Below are 21031 nucleotides of genomic sequence, written 5' to 3'. Positions count from 1 at the left end.
TTAAATGTTTAATAAATATTAATATTTCATCAATCAGACTGTTACTCCTGGCTGTCAGTTAATCAGTCAATCAATCAATCAGTCAGTAATACATTAGTTTTCAATACATCAAAACATCAATCATTCTAACTACCCAGCTTAACTTTCAAGTCTAAAACCGCTTGTTTGATTGTCAGTCAGGTCAGTCAATCAGCAGTTCAGTCATAAGTCAATCAATTATTCAGTATAAACAAAATAAGGAATATATACTCAAGCTATATTCTTAAGCTTACGCTTTTAAATTTTGAAATATATATGTTTATTAAATAATGATTCATTACTTCAATCAGTCAATTAATCTCTTGTGCATATATAGATATAAGCTTACCTCAATGCCTGTTCCAGCTTATCCCGCACTACAGACAAGCGTGCGGCACTCAGATCAAGGACCTCTTCAAGTTCACCGGGCAGTATAAATGTGCGGGAATTCAGATGAATTTCATCGCCTGTTGGGCAAGTGGAATCAAGTGTTGACTCTTGGGCTCGGTCTCGCTCTCTCTATCTCTCTCTATCTCTCTCTCTCTCTCTCTCTGTCTCTTCATGTGCTCTGCATGTTCTTAATTAACTGTGCTTAACTCTTAATTAATTGGCTACGCGCGTTTTTCGGGCAAACTAATTAATTATGTGTACTACGAGTATCTTTGATGGCCACCTGCCCGCCCTCCTACAGCTGACAATCTGCCCTGATGACAAGTTTGGCTACGTCGCCTCGCATTTTGGTGTGACAAAAGCCACATTCAAGTGGATAGAGGGGCGCCAGAGGAGAGATGACTTGATGCAGACAATGTAGTTATTTGAAAGATACACACGACACTTGACGATAAATCGCAATTGTCTATCTAGGCAGCTTTACTGTGTATGTGCGAGTGTGTGTGTGTGTGTGAGTGTGTGTGTTAGGGTGTCTTTGTCTGCATTTGTCGGTTGTCAAAGCAACTTTCACACATTCATGAATTTGTTGAGCTCATTAAGCTGCATTTTCGGGGGTTTAACGCAGCTCAATGTTTGGTGTCTCACCGCAAGTAATTATAAAACCAATTAGTAGACTCAGCTTGTTAGTTGAGGTTAATTATGTTAAGCTGCCCCTTCATCATCATCTCCCTTTTCCATCAACACAGTGCAAACACACACACAGAGAGAGAGCAGGACTTGTCTAAAACAAACTAACGCTCTGTATGGCATGGCAGGGCCAATGCACATGCCACTTGCCAGCTGCACAAACAGCTAAAACTTTTAGCCACCCACGTTACGTTGCTATCGGCCCTGTCTACCTGCTCATATAGTCGTCATCCACTTACTGGTCAGATATGAATGTGTCAGCAGAAAGACGACGCGTTTCAACACCAGCTTGATTTCATCTTTGATGGCAAATATTCTCATCTCACGGCATTCGGATATATAGTTCTGCAGAGCAACTACCTCAGGTGTTTCCTCTGGCCGTTCGCCCGCCTTCATCGACATCTCCTCGAGCTCCTCGCATATGCTGATGGGGCACAAAAGAGAATGCATCAAGTGCACATTAAAAGTTAGCCATTTTAAGTAAAGACCTTTGCCGTCAGCACAAAAATAAAAAATAAAACTTTAAATGCATGAATGCACTCAGAGAAAAAGTCGACTTATAAGCTTAACAAAATCGAACAAAAAATATAGCAATATTATAATTATACTAATTAACTAAATCCCCATTATACAAGTCATTAATATATTTTAAAATGTGTACACTGCAAAAAATTGAAGTGAACACTTTATTAGAAACGAATTAGAAATAGTTCGTCTACTTATTAAAAAGAATTAAAGTATTTTTTTTATATATTTATTTGTACACTTAAAGAAACTGTCCTAAACTTCTATCTATAATATACCCCTATAATTAAGACTTTTATCTCTAAGTGCATGCAATGTTTTACATCTTCTCAATTTTCTACTTACGTGCGATTCTCGTTAATGTTGAGCGCTCTGTAAAAATCAATTATAAAATCGTAGATATTCCTTACATACAAGCGCAGCGATTCTTTGACGTGTCGATTATCCAGCAAGAACAAATTTAACGGTACAAAATCACGCAGATAATAGGTCGTATCGCTGATGGCATTCAATTTTTTCATTAATTCCTGAACAACCTGTTGGCGCAAACGAGAGGGCGAGAGTGAGCGAAGGTGAGACAGCGGATGCGATTGCCGAGCGCTCGTTGTAAATGAATATGCATTTAACAACAGAATAAAAATTCGTATATAAATTTATGTGCATGACTGAGGGTGTGTGTGTGTGTGTATATACTAATAACAAGTTGACAAACAATTTTCGAATATTTGATACACTTACAAATAGTTCTGTATTATAAATATGAAAATATTTTAGAATATATTTAGGTAAGTTATAGATCGGATATTAATATTTAATTTCTCATGTCTAAACTTATATTTGTGCCACAATTTTCATAGCAGCTACTAACTACTTAGTCCTTCGCCTTGACAATGTTAAGCTTATGCATAAATTATATATTTAAAAATTTAAAAAAACTGAATGTGCAGTTTGACATTGTATAAATTGGTACCAATTCGACGTCTGCTGTATAAGCTGATATAAGAGAATTCTTTGCCAAGTTACAGTAACATAGCAGGAAAGCATCTCAAGTTGTGTGCTCTATATACGATATTCATTTTGATATTCAAGTTCTGCACTGCTCAGTTATACGATGCCCTACAATTAGTTTTAAACAAACATATTTATTTTATATTAAAAGTTTCTTTTTTCGTATTCCAGCATGCGGAATGCGTTCCTCCCAAGTAAGTGCAATGAAAATATATTACATTTATAGCTATAATTGCGTTAAAATATGTTTCATATATGGCGTTCTGCCTGTTGCATACTTTCGCACAACTTGATTGTACCCTTTTTTTAACATACATTCCCGGCGAGTGCAGAGTGTATATATAAATGAAGAAGCAGAGTTACCAGCCTGCATTACATGCATGAAAAAACTGAAGCAGCGCTGGCAATCGGAAGCAATTTTTATTTTAAATAAATTGCGCAAAAATAAAAATGGATAAATGGTAAAATTGTCGCTGCATTCAGCTTAATGAATGTGAACTGCAAATGGCCGGCAAGAATGGGTTAATTGAGAGTCCTACATATATGCGTATATGTGTGTGTGTGTGTGTGTGTCTATAAATGTTGTTAATGTGCAGCTATCTAACCAAATATTTTATGTATAGCAATGGGCAAGGCACGTTTTGTTTTCAGGCACTCGACAGGCTGTCTACGAATTAGCAAATCGAACAAAGTTTAATTAACAATGCCAAATTAATGCTGTGAGCCCCGTACCGCAGTTAGCATCAACTATGCAAAGGTCGAACCTATGAACTCGAAAGAGAAATATGTCGAAATGTGTGGGCTGACCATGCCAGACTAGCAGTTACTCTGTGTCAGCTTATAGACTTCCTGTTAGAAAGTGCTTGACAAGCAGATAAACAGGAAGAAACTTTAACTATAAGTTATACTCTGAATATAGCTGATCTAAGCTGTGCCCCTAGAATTTGTCTTGCCTTTGGTATACCCTGTCTAATGCTGATAGCAGGGCATCTTCATAGGCAATGCACAGCAGCTACAAATACACACAGTCAACTGTTGTTGGGCATATAAATTGTTCAATTACACAAATTGCCCGTCAGTTCTTCCGTTCGTCCGTTGGTCTATCTGCCGCTTAGTCAAACTGTCTGTCAGCAGTTTATTAATATTGCATAATGAAATTTTATGTTAATTCTACGCATCATTGCGTGTAATCAAATCGAAATAAATAATTAAATTCATTTTAAGGCGAGACGCAGTCAAATGCCCAAAGGCTTTTAAGAGCATGCCAAATGTCAGGGATGCAAGGCAAACAATCTAATGAGTGTACACACACACACACGCATGACTAGGCTATATAAGTGCATATAACTTTTGGTAAATGCAGATTTCATACGCACCATCAAATCGGGCAAGGTATTATCAGTCCACATCTTCTCCACCATAGGCAATATCAGTTTTTTGAACAATCCATAGTAATATTTATAGATGGGCTTCAAGTAGACACTAACACCACGCCAATTTATCTTCACAATTTCCTCAACTTTTTTGCATAGTGTTAGGAAGTCCACATGATCCTCATCAATGTAATTCAATGTGCCACTAACTTCAGCAGCTGTGAAGAAGCGGATTGATGTATTGCAACTTTAAAGAGCTGCAGAATCTTTCCACTTACCTCCACCAGACATGACACACTCAAGACGTGGTATATCATAGCCCACAGATAAGATGCTTTTAAAAAGATCTCGTATAATAGCTGGCAGCTCTACCATATACGGATAGATATAGAGCTTGGAAGCGTTGTGCATTTCAAACATGGCCACATCATCTATATCGGGTACCTAGTCCAAATATAAATTTATATATAAGTCCATCTTTAATTATTAGTTTTTCACTTACAATTTCCAACACCGGATTTGTCTGTCCCGGCTGTTGAAATGGATCCGCATCATCAGCATCGAATACATAAATATTTTCATCAGCCCGCACGCCGGGTCCAAAATCAATTGGTTCGTTATCAAAGTGGGCGCCCACGACGGAGACGGTGAGCGCCAGCAGAGGCCTGCGCTGCAGCTTCTTATCGAACATGGAATATTCGTCTATTTCATTGCCATGCTTATAGCTACACAGCACTTTGAATAGATAAGCCAAACTCTTATTGATCAAACTCTCCAAGTGGCGCGACATTAGAGCGTGAACGCACTTTAATAGGGTCTCTGCGCGTCCACCATACTTGCCCGTCATGGGCACCATGTCCTTCCAACTATTGCGCATGAGATCCATCAGATCTGCACAACGGGGCAGCCAATCGTTGACCAGAAGCTGTTGGAGAAAAAGAATAATAATGGGATCTTCAATGATGGGAGGTGGGAATGGACAATATTCAACTGATCTTGTAGATCCCCAGTCTACAGGAATGAAACCATCTAAGGCATAATCTTGCCTTGCTCTACTCACGTCTTTAATTTGTGCACAACTATCCTTGACAAAGTCCTGCACCACGTCCGCATCCAAAGGTCGTTGGCTGAGCAACAACTTGGACAAGTCGACAATGACCAAATCCCCGTAGAGCTGATGCCAAAGCAGATTCAAAGCTTGCACCGTCGGATGCGTAATCATAAGCATCTCACCAATACGGCTCTTGGCGAGCAACAAACGCGATCTCCAAGGCACAGGCGAGGTGATGGTTAGTATAGGAAAATCCGGCGGTTCCGGTTCTAGCTGTAGACGCTTGCGTTCCAAATTGGATCTGTAAAACAAAGCTGCACTTCAAGAACTGACAATTGAATGATTACTCACTGCAGCAGATAGCGTAGAAAGGAGCGCTTGACATGATAGCGAAAATCTTCCTGCAGATCGATTAGGCAAACGATGACAAGGACAGCAAACTCTTGGCTTATGGGACGCTCCCCCACAAACAGATAATCGAATAAGATTACCTCGGGCGGCAGTTTGGGCCAATATTTCTGTAACGAGTTGATTAGGTGAACTAAATCACATGGCTCAGGTACGATAAAGTTTGAAAATCAGCCCAAGGCGGCAAAGCGAAGCTGACAGGTAGCCACGTTTTGTTATACACTTGCAAAGCATGTCGAGAGTCGAGAGTCGAGAGTCGAGAGTAGAGAGTAGAGAGTCGAGGGTCGAGAGTCGAGAGTAGAGAACTATCAAAGTTGTCAGATTCATCTTCCTTGAAGGAAATATTCATCCTGTAAACTATTGCTGTATCTCAGCTAGAGCATTAGGAGTTCGACCTCTCATAGATAATGCGTCTTTCTGTTGCTCATTAACTTGACTGCACTGATTTGCTAGTTGGGGGTGTGGCAAATGCTTGACTAGAAGCAGCATTTCTATCCGAGCTGAAAGTTTCCTTGGAGCACACGTCAAAACATCAACACGCGTTTCTTTCTTCCTCTTCTTGCCGTCGCACTCCCTGTTTATGCTAAGACCTCGACATTCTCACGTCCGGGGAGCGTGTTTAATATGTTCTCGTTGCTGACAAACTTTTGGCCCCGAAAACTTTTTGAGCGCGCGTTAAGTTTGCTAATAATGTTGACGCTTAGTAGACCCACTTGCCGTCTAAGTCTGAGTCGCAGTCGGAGTCGGAGTCAGAGTCGGAGTCGGATTCTCAGTCGCAGTCAGTCAGAGTCGAAGATGAAGTCCGTATATGAGTAGTTGGCAACGTGTTGACATTAAACTTCTTACCTCTTCCTGAAGTATGAATCTGAAGGCATCCTGCAGCACAACGTTACGTGAGTCGATGAAACGTATGGCCTTACGTATTAGACGTGAAGGATACGTTTCCAGCTGTAGCACACACATCTGCAAAAGCAAGCAAGCATCATTAACTGTTACTAAGTAAAGCACTTTGAATGTCTGATTGACTGACATAATTAATGATCAACTAACAGTTTAATTGGTTGAAACTGGGAGCCAAAAGCAACTGCACTGTGACTCAATGAAGAACGTAAAGTAGGACCTAAGAGCAGATGCATAATTAGAAATTTTCCTGCTTATATTTATATATATAAAGAAAATGATTGGAAAAGATCATCCGTCAAGTGCTGCAGTTAAGAGCTAAAAACCGTAAAGGCCATAAAATCTTCATAAAATCGTCACCTTTCACACTCTTAGACAGTTACGTTATTTATTTGGCTCTTTGTTTGTTTGTTTATTGTTTTTCGTGGTGTTTTTTTTTAACAACTAATCACGTTATTCATAACTTTGGGCCACACCACAAAACGCCCCCGCACAATGTTTATGAGCTATGAATTATATAATTTTTATAAGCACGTTTCAGCAGCCAAAAGGCAACGCAGCTTAATTTACTCGCACGCTCACGCACACATATTTACTTTGTATTAAGTTTATTATTATCATTTTTTATGTGCGTCTCGCACTCGGACTTGGACACGGACAGTGGGATAGATGGACAGTTGGACAGACAGACTCTGGCCACGGGCACCAGGCAACAGGCTACAGAGCAAAAACGCATAAAAGTTATTTATGTCTGTGTCGGTGCTCATTTTTGATGAGCTTTTTATGATGGCACAGCTACACAGCTGCCTGGAGATCTCGTCAGAGTTAGCTTTTCGGCATGTCCTTTTTAGCATATGTTGGTCAGCTTCATAATTCAATAGAAAACAAATAAGAAGCTCTAGTCGGGAGCCTGACTTGGAAATACCATGAACTCAAGTTTCTAGCTTTTATTGGTGCAGACAGGCGCACAGACGTCGACGAAAGCAAAAATATATTTACTATATACCCTAATTTCCCATTTTCACTGGGTTAAGGCTATAATAAGTAAAATCTCTTTAGCAGGGAGTGCACAACTAAAAGATACTCTGAAGGCCTATTAATAAGCTGAATCAAAATTGTTTTTAAAAATTCTTTACTTCGACTGATCTATGGAGTAGCTGACTCATGCTTCTGCTCGTTATATACATTTTTTAAAAAGCACAATACTCTTAATTTTAATATTCGGGAATAACAAGTGTAACTTACGCTTTGCAACAGGCATTTGTAACGTTTCTGTACAGGCAATGTAAACTTGTTACTGGATATCAAAAATTGCTTCTTATATTTAAGCAACTGCTTACATTTCTGAATTTCTGGATCCACTGGCTGCAACGGTGTCATGTAGGGAAAGCGGCTATAAAAAAAAAATGTTGATGAAATTCTTTCGTTTGGGTGCATGGAAATCTCTTACGTTGCTTCCATTTTCTTCAGGCAGCGAAGAAACTCTTTGTTAGTAGCAAAGTTTTTGCGCTGAATGCGCTGTGTATCTGGGCTACATTTGGCCTAGAAGAAGAAATCATTAGCAGAGTCCTTCAAATATTTTATACGATGATCTGTGAAGCAGTCATCACACGTTTAATGTCCAGCTCTTACAGATCTCAGTTTCGCCTCTACACCGGCGCACGGTCGTTCATCGGAATAGCTAAGCAATCCATGCTCAATATTGTGTTCAGCCTCTTTGAGAACTGGCTCAATCATCTTATCAATTATCTTGCCCACGCGCATTAGCTCATTTCGGCATTCTATGCAAATAGTTAGGGTATTATAAGTCGAGCTATCCTTTGCATGGTGTCCATTTGTTACCCTGTGGCGTTCGCAACGCATAATGATCGCCAGCCTTAAATTCGGTCTTCTTCGTGTCTTTCCTCCTATTTAGGGTCGTCACACGCAAATGCCTGGCCGTGGGCGTATTATAAGCTCCAATCTGTTCCGAGGGCGTGCCATATTGGCGACGCAGCTGATTGGCCCAGAGCGAGGAGCGTGTGCCGCAATTAAAGTAGAAAATGCGAACGCGTCGCTGGCAATAAATGTCCAAAAGCTTGTTGGTCATTTCATAAATTTCCTTTTCGCTGGGCTTCTCTGTGGGTTAGGGGGGTGCGTCAAATTTTTAATAATGCTCTCGCTATGTCAATATATAAATATTTATTTTTTACCGCCATTCAGCCATTTGTCAATCCAGGGAAATTGATTACAATCTGCAAGTAAAAACAAATGAAAATCAAAATGAAAATGAAAATGAAAATGCAAATGCCATTTAATATTTGCACATCAACTTGATGTGTGCTCACATGTGTGCATGTGTGTCTGTGTGTGTGCATTTTATATATTTGATTTTCTTGTTATTTTTTTGCGTTCGCTCAAAGGCCGCACGCAAATGAAAATTGTTTTAAATAAAAGTCAGTGCAGCAAAGTTCGCTTTTAAAATGATTAAACTCAAATTAATTTTCATTTCCGGCCCTCCATGCCCGACCCCCGAATAGCAGACGAAACCTGCTGGCTATTCTGTTTGTGCCCACGTGCTGCTGTAATTTTGCCAATGGACCTCGTCCCTTGCTCCACAGCCGCCGTCCATCCAGGGTGCTGCTTGCCCATTGCTATCATGATGTTTGTCACATTTTATATATGCTAATGTTTATCAACAACATGCTTTTATGCCTCATATTGTGTATTGGTCTTTTTCTGTGAGTTTGTGTGTGTATGGGCGGCATGCCCCGCGTGCTGTTTGCATTTACATCTATCCATGGTATGATATTAAATATTAAAAAACTATACATAAAATGAAACATTTTTATCACAGAGCCAACGACAAAGTCAACCTTTGGCCAAACAAGTTGAACATGCACAAAAAAAGAAATAGCAAACTATTGTATACACTTTATAAAAATATACTCTATTAGCTAATACATTTTAAATTTGTGACAACTTCAAAATAATTTTATTTATTTTATTAATTTTGTTCTTTTTAATATAATTTTTTTATATTTTACAACTTTTACTTAGTCAAGTGTTTATATACATATTTTCATATACTCCACTTTTATGTTAAATAAAATACTATGATAAACATGTAACAAGCTTTCTATGGCTGCGCTGCAGTTCGGTTCAGGCGCATTTGGAGCCTGCTCCCAAAGGATATTCAAATAAATGTCATATGTATTTTTTTTTTATTTTTTTGTTTTTTTTTGGTTATAAAATTTTATGTTTAAAGGATAATGTTTGAAATTTTTATGTTTGCAGGTGAGCAATATTCCAACAAGCTCAGGGGAATGCCAGCAGCTGGGGCAATGTGGGTGGCTGGGTGGTTGGGTGGTGCACATTTAATAAAGTATTAAGTGTGATGTTATTGTGGTTAAGTTCTCTCTCTTTCTCTTTGTGTTGTTATTGAATTTTGTTAAAAATGCTGCTGTTAGGCAATTTGTTTGGCTCTACCTTTTCCGTTTTATTTTTTTTTTTTGGATTTTAAATGCGCAAATGTTGTTTGAATTTTGTTTTGTGGCATTTGGCACTCACCTCTGCTATCGAAATTATATTCATGATTCTTGGCATCGCGCAGCATTTCAAATTTTTCGGGCATTACAATATCCTGCAGTCGCAGGCGCTGCAGGCTATCATCCTCGCATTCTATGTAAACGTCCTTCACATTAACCAAATCGTATGTATGAAAATCAAATTCACGATTACAGCGACCAACAATGGTATCATTCTGCATGTGAGCTAAAGATGTTAGGAGATATTGTTAGGGATATTCACATTATATTAGAAAAGCTCTAGCCATGTCTGTAAAGCTTGTATTGATTGCTGCTCAGTATCAACTGTTGTTTGCAGTGCCTCTAACTCGAACTTCTAACTTAAGAACTTCTGAGAGAACTCTGACAAATAGCAGACAACTAGACTATAGAAGACTTCTAGACACAGTTCAATGATGCTTCATATTGGACACACTGATTTCAACCTCTTCCAATGACTTACAGATCTTCTCCAACAGAAAGTCCTTGATTGGATCCAGTGGCAGCTCATCGAAGCTATATTTCAAATCGAAGAAGGGGCAATCGTTGAGTGGCCTCTTGCTACTCTTCTTGGTGACCTCGTTTTCAGACGGGCGCTTCAAGTGCAGCGTGCGCTGTCTGCGGAAATTGACATCGGTCAGACGGGGATCGCAGTATGGACGCCTTTCCGGCGCGATCTTCTTTGAGGCCATGACGATGGGCCGAACTTTTGTTGTTTAGTCTGTTGGGTAAAACAAAGAAATAAAACAAAAAAAATTTTGTTCTTGTTGCTGTTTTATGGTCGGGTACTATTTTATTGTTGTTTTTGCTTTTTTTGTCTTTATGTTCTCTGACATTGTTCGCCAAACGAGAGGGAAAAAACAACAAAATATGTTGAAATAAAAAAGAGAGACTCTAATAATAAAAGTTTACAACACGGACATTTGTGTGGCCGGCCACTCACTCGCTCGCTGATATACGTGAAATGTTTATAAACAAACTTCGGATCCGGTGGCAATGGCAACAGCCCGGACAAACAACCCAGCGCTTGGCAACCGACAAACGACCAGCATTCACTCCTCCCGCTGTCTCTGCTCAACGGCAACGGCGACGGCAACGGCTCCGATTCCGGCTTGCTACGGCTTGCTGGCTTGCAAATGTGGTTATTGGAGTTAGACCAACAGCAGCTGACGAGCAGAGACGGCGTCCTGGCTGACACTCCATCAATAGATGCTGCTGCTCAGCTTCCCTTTACTCTCACTCTCACCTGCTTCCAGCTCAATAATATTTGATACCTGTGTGCATGTGTGCGTGTGTTTGTTTGTGTTTGCTTGTGTGCTGTATAAACAGCAACCAGGCAACTGCTGCTACTGCTGCCGCTTCAGCTGCAGGTAACCTGGGCAACATTTCTTGAATTGCGCACATTTTTTAATAAAGCGCAACAAATACGAACTCCGTCTCATCTATATAAAGGATATAAGTACACGTCCTGCCTGTTTATGCCAGGACAACCATTTTATGCCAGGACCTACAGCTGCGTCCGCCAACCATAACAACCCCACCCCACTGTCTCTGTGTATTTATTATCCAATCGCAGTGACGGGCAACGTATTCGCCCTCGTCATTCAACCTGATTATATGTTCACAATAATAAATATAATAATAATACTCATAATAAGCCTCCATCCATCCATCCTATATACTGCACACATACATATATGCGCTTGCAGCGTTTGCAATTACACAACTGTGTTGAGCAACTTGGCCGCATTAGCTCTAAAGTTAGCTCGAAGTGTTAACTTTAAAAATTTTACTGATGATAAGTTCACAAATGAATCAGCTATAAAAAATCTACTGTCGCAAAGGCTAATGGAAGTGTAAAGTGAGGATCTACTTTGATGTATTCAAATTATCGATAAAATTTTCGGTTTCAATGAAATCAATATGAAGTAAAGATCTGCAAATTCCATACTATCAATGGGAAGAAAAACTATAGTTGGGTGTAATAGGTATAGCACTCACAGATCAGTGTTATTGAAAAAAATTGATATTTTTTTAGTTTATATTTTTTTATTATTATTATATCAAATATCTAATGTGTTTTAAATTATCGATAACTTGTTCTGCTTCCATGATAAAATACACAGATAAAATATGTTCAAAATTATCGATAACTACTTTTGTTTCCACGACATCAATATGAAATAGGCATAATATTTATAACACTAATAGATCAGCTTTATTTTAAATTATCGATAATTTTTCCGGTTTGAATGAAGTCAACTAAAAATGCTCTATTCATATCTCTTATATCTTTAGACTTAATTTGATAAATTTATTAAATTCATTGTTAATAAATTTATTAAATTTAATTTTGTTTCTTTTCATTTTTATTTCAATCAAAATTAGCTTAAAGAGGTCAAAACGATTCATTCATTCAAAATTAAATTTTTGTTCAAATGGCAGCTGTGTAATAATTAACTCAAGCAATGGATATTATCTCGCTGTCTCTATATAGACATACATTATAAAAATAGAATCGACATGGTGATTGAGTTGGAGACCAATTACCAGCTGCTTCTGCTTCTTTGTGTTTGCAGCATTGATAACAAGCGTTGCCTGAATGAGACGATGGCAGAAACTTGAGCATCTTGAGCAAAAATGTCCAGCGTAGCGAACAGAAAATTATAGTGCAAATATTGAGGAAGGTAGTTGTAAACATATATATATATATATAAATACAAGAATGTGTAAATAATCAAGGTAAGAGTGTGTTCTAGGCAGTCAAATAAGCATAAAGACTATAAATAGTATATTATTTTCTATTGTTTTGATGTCTTTGTGAAACAATGATCAAAATGAAAAAGGACGACTAAAGGACCAACTACATACATTTTATATATATATATACACATCGTATATACATGGCGCAATTATCGCTGCAATTAATTGTGGCAAATTAATTGGAAATTTGATTAATGGTCAAATGCTGTCCGTGTGTTGCGGTATCCTATTTACCATTTACAAGGCATTCAACTTTGAACAAAGCTGCAAGTGTGGCAAGTGTGGGTGGGCGTGCGAGTGTACATGGAGTATATAAGTTTGTACGTGCATGTGTGTGTGTGTGAGTGTTATGCTTAGTTCAATGACAAGTCGTGGGAATGGTTTATCCTACCGCACTGGCGACCTGCTGTCACGTGCCTAAGCTGCCCGGGCTGCAATTTGCCGCTCACAGTGGACTTTGCAGGTGTCAGTTGGACGACGGACAAGCACGGAAAATGGGTACACGGAATCCGGCGTGCCGCTGCACTGCGTCCAAAGCCATGCGTGACAAATATTTATTAACTGTCAGTGTCGGCAAGCCATTGGGCTCTCCCTTTTAGAAAATTGTTGCAATTCCATTTGCCAGCGGCTTTGCAGAAAACTAACAGGCAAGGCAGAGCAAGAGCGAGAAAGAGAGAGGAAGAAAAAATTGATTCAGCTCATCAATTGTCACAAATAATGATTACCACGCATTTTCAGCTGAAGCGACGGCTGTGCATGACACGCATCAAATTGCATTTAGTTTAGTTATGTCATTGGGCTAAACAAAGGGCTGCACAGCGAGTGGGTGGATGGTGGAGTTGGAGCGGGAGAAGCAAGTCGACAGTCACGTGACCTCATTGCTAAAAATAGACAGCGGCTGGGTGGGTGGCCTGGGCTGTGCTGGGTTGAGCTGGGCGTAACGTAGCGATTACAGCAGCTACATCAACATCAACATCATTATTAACAAAGTCAACGAACAGCGGCTTATTGGCAGGCATAATGCGATGGCGCTGTGTCATGCACCAGGCAGTCAGACACAACCCCTTCCCGACTGACTTTAAGATTAAGTTACAAATGTGCAAGTTGCAGGCATCAGATAGTCGACGTTTGAAGGCTCTTACAATTATCTTGTTTTTGACATAGAGCCTTAATCGCTTAGTAATTCTTTGAGTGTCTCCCAGAAGAATTTAAATTAGGCTTGAAACATCGATATTGTAAAAGAGTAAAAGAAAAGTTATCGATTTGGGTTATCGGTTTATTTGATGACTTATAGTTTAAAATATCTTACAAGCGAAACTTTTAGCTGAAATTGCCTAGATTTTTAGCCTTCTCTCATTTACATTCTCAGACACATTTATCGGTTAAGATTATTGCACAACTTATCGATCATACATTTTTGTTACAATCGATCTTTAGAAATTGTAATATATATTTCATATTCTAGCATTTGTTTACTACCATATGGCTTAACAAAGTGAAAGCCAAACTCATCTCAATATTCTTCATAATCAATTTCAGTTAGAGCATAATTAAAGAGCTCGACGGACACTGTTGATGGCAAAACTTTCGCATTCTTTCGTCTTTTTGTTCTTTTTTCTGTATTTGTGTTATGCATGCCGAGGCACATTTTGTTCACGTGATTAATGGCCAACTGTAAAAGACGTCGCGACTTGAAAAATTACACCCAAATAAACGACGAGGGCGGCCTCGTTTCGTTTTTTTTTTTTTTAACAGGCTGTCACACGTGAGCAGAGAGAGAGATAGAAGATGGAAGGAAGCTGGATCAGCAACAAGAGAAACAGCAGCCAGACGCACGTAAAAGATGCAACAGGAGTCAGCAGCAAATGCCGTGTGATTTACACGCAGCAGCAGGACAAACGACGAAGAACGCAGAACGAGTTTGGGGTGGCTTGGGCTGTGTGCAAATTAGGGGTTGCCGGCGCTAAGACCGGGTTCCATTGTCGCGCACGCTACTGTCAATTGAAAACGTGCCAACAATTTGCAACGACGATTAATCGTGCTACCAATGTCAAAGCTGCAGCTGCCCTGGCGTGGCTCTGGTCCAGTACAGAAGCAAAGCGTATCCCTTTGAACGCTGGGACATTTGTGCATGTCTAGCGCGTTTAGCATGTTGTTTACGACCAAGTTTTGTGGACGGCACCGCCTTTAAGCTAATTTCAGTGAATTTTATTATGCGTAGATATGCCACGCCCGCAACCAAGCCCACTCACTGTCTAGTTGGCAAATGCCTAATGAGCACTTAATACCCCGCCACTAATTGGCTTGAATCAGACATAAGGACTGCCGTCTTTTGTTCAACTACGGATTATGCGAAGTAGCATTGATATGCCATTGTACAGTAGAAGGGAGAGGAACTTCATTGCAATTAGTTTTGCATGTCAACGTATCTGTCTCTCTCTCTCTCTCTTTCCAGTACAAACAGTTTCTCTTTAATTTGATATGATTAACATAAATAACAAGTATCATAATGGCAGAATAATGCCTTCAATAACAAATAACCAAATCAAGCAGTAGTGCTTCAAGAGATATGCGTCGGCTTAGTAATACGCTGCAGCTGCAGCTGGTGGGATTAAAATTGCCAGCATATTGAACATAGATTACTGAGTAGAACTGCAAAACAACGCACTAGACGTTTCTCTATGAGCCTAGGTCATATCATTCAGCATTAGTTTGATTGAACTATTCAAAGGAGGAACAGCTGAACGTTGTTTATGAGCAGTGATTCGTCAATCATGAACGTTAGTCTGTGTATAGTTATAAACAATTTAGTTTGTTAAGTAATTCATAAGCATTACGATCTATGAAGTTATTGTCTAGTTCATGAACGAACCACTGGAACTATTGTAAACAACTCTAAAACCTGACTAAGCTTTCGTGAAGGAATAAAATCCAATACGAACTAAACTTGTGAATGAAATGAGCTAAAGTGAATTATTATTTGTCTTACTGCTATACTATGTATACTATAAGTTATAGAAATGTAGGTAATTAGAGATTATTCAGTGCACGTCTGACAGGTATAAATAGATGACATATTATAAATTTAGAGATTTACTAAAGTCTAAAGCAGATTCTTATTAACCAATATACTCAATTTTCATTATGTGAATAGAGTGTTAATAAAATATATATTCATAAACATGATATGAAATCATTTGCTCACATCACACGCACACACACACACATACACAAATACACACAGAATAGCTCATCATTATAGGCTTTTGTATGCAATTACATGCCGCATTGAGCAATCATAAATTAGCTTTTGGAAATGTTCAATTTAAATAAAAAACCAGTAAGAATTTATGAAGGTAAGTATAGGCGACTAGCTTATGCTCGTTGATAGTACACAAAGCGCTTAAAACTTGCGACATATCTAAATATTTGCTTATCTTTAGTTGTGTCTCTTGCCGAATGACTGGTGCAAAGACAAACTTCTCAGTATATACTCTAACATACAAGTTCAGTTATGGCTTGGAATCTAATATACTCCATTGGCATATAGCTAGCGAGCATAAAAATTAAATTAAAATTAACAAAAGGTATTTTCCAGCAAACAAATTTAATGCCCATAATGAAAAGTGCGTCCGCTCGCATCGGCATTAATAATACACCAATTTTTTATGCCACTGCAATGCAGTTTTTGTCATTATGAATATGAGAATATATATCATTAAAATAAAATTGGAAAAAAGAAATGAAAATAACCCATCTATAAGCCGGCAACTGCCAACTGTATTTATATTTGCTTTTAATGTCAACAATCATCAATGCAAATGCACTGCAAACAGCTCGAGTAACTCGAAAAGCAATTTACTCATCCACCTGGGCGTTGCTGCTCTTTGCCATTTTAAATAACATTTTATAAAATTAATCAATGCAAATAAGGAATGGAAAAGTTGTATGACAACTGCACTGTATCTTGTCTACATTTTCTAATAATTTACAACGAATTCCTGGAATCTTCCTTAAACTATTTTGTCATTTCAGTTAATCAAAGTTGGGATAACTGTGAAGTGAGGTTGTATTAGCTCTCATTTCTACAAATTTCATAAGGAATTCAAATAGAATTCTCTATGTGGATGAGATCTATGCTGCACTGAGATGAGTGAGCTACAACAATGTATGCTGAACTGTTTGTAGCTCTGAAAAGCAACGCTGACTGACTGATGGATTGACTAGAGAGACTGAGGGCTACACTGTACTCTGAATTACTTCTCAATGCATGTTGCTCATCACGGATCGACTATATAATATGCTTGACAAATCTGTCAATATTAATAATGATAAAGCAAATGATATATATATATTTCTATAGTCTAAAATTTGTATAGCACGATTTAGCACATATCATAACATGTCATATATCATATATCATATATCATATACTGCTGTCATAGGAACTGGAAGTCAAATAGTTGCTATGACAATACTATGGTAAGTGATATATGCAGATTCTAATCAACTCAGAGCTAAATATATATAAACATTATTCAAATCTAATATATATATATATTAATTCTTTAGGCATTTCTTACACTCTCTGACCAAGTTATAAGACTTTGCTGTTAGCGTATGTCAAGTATTTGTTGTAATGAATTTCAGTTAGTTCGACTATTTTTTGGGCAAAGCAAAACTTTAAATGCTGCGTACACTGCGCATATTTTTGCTTATTTTGACAACAAAATTTAAGCAAATATTTGTGCGGATTTCTTGAAGACTATAAGTGTGTGTGCGTGTGTGTGTGTGTGTGTGGCAAATTTAGCAGTGCGTAGCTCAAAATTCTAGGCAAGAGAGCATGCCTGGGGAAGCGAAACGTCGTCAACTTCATTGTGTAAAGTTTGCCAAAATATGCTTGAAAATATTTACTCATGAGCTTGTTTAGTTAATCCATAAAAACTTGGCATGTGCTGTCCGTTGTTATGCCAGCTGGTAAAGACAATCTAACATTTAAGAAAATTTAAGCCGCAAGCGACTTAAAAACGAGATGAGTCCTGTTTTTGTTTTTTTGTTTTTTGGCTGTCCAACTGCCGGAAGAGGCGGACAGAGTCAGAGCATATGATTTGGTCCTTGTCTGTGCTTTGTTCTTGCCAAGGATTTGGATTTTGCCTTTGGATTTTTGTGCTTGCCTGACAAAAGGCCAAAGCCCCATAGCCTGATGACTCGAGACCCGAACTAAAGCCTCTGAGATAGATGGACAGGCAAACAATTGCCTCTTTGTGTCCCATGCTCTCGCTCTCTCTCTCTCTCTCTCTCTCTGCTGCAACAAATTAGTTTCTAATACCTTCAAGTCAAACTGTGGAGGCCAACAGACAAACAAATAAACACATCTGAGTCAGTCTGCGTCTCAGTCTTGGCCACAGACTCACAGGCTCAAGGCATTGTGACACGCCTACATCGCCCCCCAGTAGAATTGTGTGTTCATGTGTGTGTGTTTGTGTTGGTTTTCTAATTACAAATACCCGCCCGATTGATTTGCAGTAAATTGTATTTTAAATAGTTTCATTTAGTTTTACTTAAGCATTGACTACAAAGCAGCTGCTGCTCATTCTCTCTCTCTCTTTCCCCAAAAGTAGTTTTGAAGATTGTTTAATGATGTGGTCACGCCCTTTATCTACCCCAGCTCCATATTCTTCCCTCAAGCATATGCTCTCTTAATGAGCTATCTGTTAGCTGCCTTCTGTGTTTATTCAAGTTCTTTTTTATTTGAAGTCGAAAGTTCTTAAACTCAGTTTTAATGGAAAGTTAAGCATTTAGGTGAGTGTATTTAAATATTAGTTCTTCTTGGAGCATAATTGCATGTCAATTAATGGCTTTTTAAATATGGCCAAAACATTAAGTGTGTGTGTTGACCTTGACTCGAGAAACCCATCGCGTAGACGGAGCGCAAAATGTATTCATGATTTTGACAGTCGACAATAATAATACAAGGGCTGTAATGCCATAAACTACCAGACCTTATGGGTATTACGAGCCACATTTGCATAACATTGCCCGAAAAGAGTTGATGACGAGGACGACGACGACGTCGACAACGATGACGATGACAGAAGGAGTTACAGCACCAGCAGCCGCATTTAAATCAAAAAGTTGGCACAATGAAACCAACGGCAACTGCTTAATAAAAGAAAATTATGCAAATTGCTAATAAATTATAGTGAGCCAACGAACGACATGTAAAATAATAACCGAGGGAGCAAGAGGAATAAGAAAGCGCGATTTTCCTAGAAGAGTCGAAATCCATATACTCTTGCAAATATATTTTAGATGTAATAATTGGAATAATTTAGAAGGCAAAGAGTTGAGGTGACAAGAAAAATCTACAGCTCTAAGTATAAGTAAATGGCATTCAAAAGGCTTAAGAATCTAGGAAATTTTTTATAAATAGAAAAATAGAATTATGTATCTAATCATATATAGATGCATATATGTGTATATTAACTCGAATACACAAATACTGACAAAGTATTAATACCCAAGAGCAAAGAGTACATCAAGCCGTCGGTCGACTGCAACTGAAAGAGGAACTGGAATTGGAACTGGAGCTGGAGCTGTGAGTGCCGCTGTCGAGCTGCTAGCGAATTGAATTATAAATGTGAGCACAATGGAACAGCGACTGAAAAGATCGCAGCTTCAGAGCCACAGAGAGAAGGAGCTCTGGACAGAGCGGCGCTGAAAAATCATTAAAATAATAAAGCGCTGTATGGCGAACGAAAGGAGTTGGCATTAACTGCCGAATGGATAATGGGCAAAAGTTTCTGACATTTATTGTGTTTGTGTCGAATGTTTATTTATGATTGCATGTCGCGTATTTACATTACAATAGCCATAACTAACGTTCCCCATGCCGGCATATCCTTGGCTCTGCGTACGCGTATGCGTATTAAATTAATGATACTTTCTAGTTCATAAAATTCGTTATGTGACCAGAGATTTGGCTACGGTGTGGGGGTCAGCGTCGTCGTAGTATCGGCATCGAGTTCCGTATGAATGTCAACGTCAAACACACAAATCAAATAATCACATAAATGAGAGCACACACACGCACACGCACTGCTGGTTGTTGTGTGTCTATTGAATTGTAACAAATTGATTGTCATAAAACATCGTTTATATTATATTAGAATGTGTCATTGGATGTTCATGCTTCAGTTCAGCTAACAAAACCGCCGACGAAAACTCTTCAGCTGCTGCACAAGATTTCGCAAGTGGCGTTTTGAATGATGGCGATAAACATTGTCAGCCAGTGTTGCCAACTAGTTTAACCTGAAAATGCTGAGTTTGGCTTGATTTCTTTCGAAGAAAACGAATTAACACACTCCAACAAACTTTGGTCAAAGTTTGTAAATAGGAATCAAACTTTTTTTGACATGCTGAGTTCATATTTGACACTATAATAACGTTAAAATGGTAGAAAATCAATTTGAAGTGGATCTAAGTTTCTGAAATATCTAGACAAATATTTTTCAGGTGTCCTTCGTAGCTTTCTCCATATTTTCCCACATGTTGACATATCTTCCATATATTGTCTAATCTATTTTCTATTCTATCATAGTGAACAGCTAGCTGCTCTGCACCTCTCTCTGCCCAACTCTCTCTCTTCAAACTATACCTCTTCTGGGGTACTTCCGTAATGCGTCAGCTATCAGATGTGTTTCTTATTTCTGCTTTGCATTCAGCACTTGAAAAGCCTTCCTACGAAATTTGATTGATAATTGATAGATCGTTTACAATATCTTAAGCAACTATCAAAGCTTAGTATCCAGCTAAGTTTCCCACATGCAAGATATCAAACTACTAAACATGCTTTTCCTTTATATAAATATGCTTAAGCTTCTTCCCGCTGGAAACTAGCTTTTTGGCTAGTTTGTTAGCAATCTTGGCAGCACTGTTGATAACGCTGCTCAGGGTTTTTGGGTTGAGCTTAGGTGCAGATGCTGGCGATAGTTGGCCGCCTGAGTTGGGACTGTAGTGGAAATTTATGAGTGTTTACGACAGATTGCACACTCCATTTGTTTTGTTTACCACATTCTGAATTCGGAGCTAGCTGGCTGGCTGGCACTTCACACACATATCCCGGCGAGCTTTGAGTGGAGGCGAACTTTTTTGGTGGTTCGTCTTCTGTGTCTTTGGCTCCTTTAATTAGTTGCCTTTTGGGCGGCTTTAGCAGCTGTGTGCCACGGCAAAAAGTGCCCCAACATCATATGCATGATTTGTGAAAAACTTTTAACTGTCCCACATGCTGGCTGGTTGATGGAGGACGCTGGCACAGGCTGCTGCTGCCACGGCTGCTATGGCTGCCAGTGCTACTTTTGCCT

The 21031-nt window shown here is 38.8% G+C and overlaps 1 protein-coding gene across 1 annotated transcript in view; it reads right to left on the bottom strand.

The window, feature by feature from the left end:
- The window catches only part of LOC111604499 (dynein heavy chain 3, axonemal), a 38537-nt gene extending 27072 nt beyond the window's left edge, over window positions 1-11465 (bottom strand). The window contains exons 1-16 of the mRNA XM_030225313.1: window positions 10369-11465; window positions 9910-10113; window positions 8553-8594; window positions 8203-8478; window positions 7993-8141; window positions 7811-7902; window positions 7606-7753; window positions 6307-6423; window positions 5404-5570; window positions 5062-5353; window positions 4504-4926; window positions 4280-4445; window positions 4005-4219; window positions 1966-2156; window positions 1335-1519; window positions 368-485 (exon numbers count right to left, since the gene is read on the bottom strand). Of these exons, the coding sequence (XP_030081173.1) occupies window positions 368-485; window positions 1335-1519; window positions 1966-2156; window positions 4005-4219; window positions 4280-4445; window positions 4504-4926; window positions 5062-5353; window positions 5404-5570; window positions 6307-6423; window positions 7606-7753; window positions 7811-7902; window positions 7993-8141; window positions 8203-8478; window positions 8553-8594; window positions 9910-10113; window positions 10369-10597 (3014 nt within the window). The 5' untranslated portion in view covers window positions 10598-11465. The remainder of the gene's footprint in view (window positions 1-367; window positions 486-1334; window positions 1520-1965; window positions 2157-4004; window positions 4220-4279; window positions 4446-4503; window positions 4927-5061; window positions 5354-5403; window positions 5571-6306; window positions 6424-7605; window positions 7754-7810; window positions 7903-7992; window positions 8142-8202; window positions 8479-8552; window positions 8595-9909; window positions 10114-10368) is intronic.
- Between the last annotated feature and the right edge of the window lie 9566 nt (window positions 11466-21031).

This window comes from Drosophila hydei, unplaced genomic scaffold, assembly GCF_003285905.1.
Source record: "Drosophila hydei strain 15085-1641.00,03,60 unplaced genomic scaffold, DhydRS2 tig00008128-arrow-arrow-pilon, whole genome shotgun sequence".
NCBI classification, from domain to species: Eukaryota; Metazoa; Arthropoda; class Insecta; order Diptera; family Drosophilidae; genus Drosophila; species Drosophila hydei.
The sequence above is the reverse complement of the archived record's forward strand: the minus strand, read 5'-3'. Positions and strand labels throughout refer to the sequence as shown.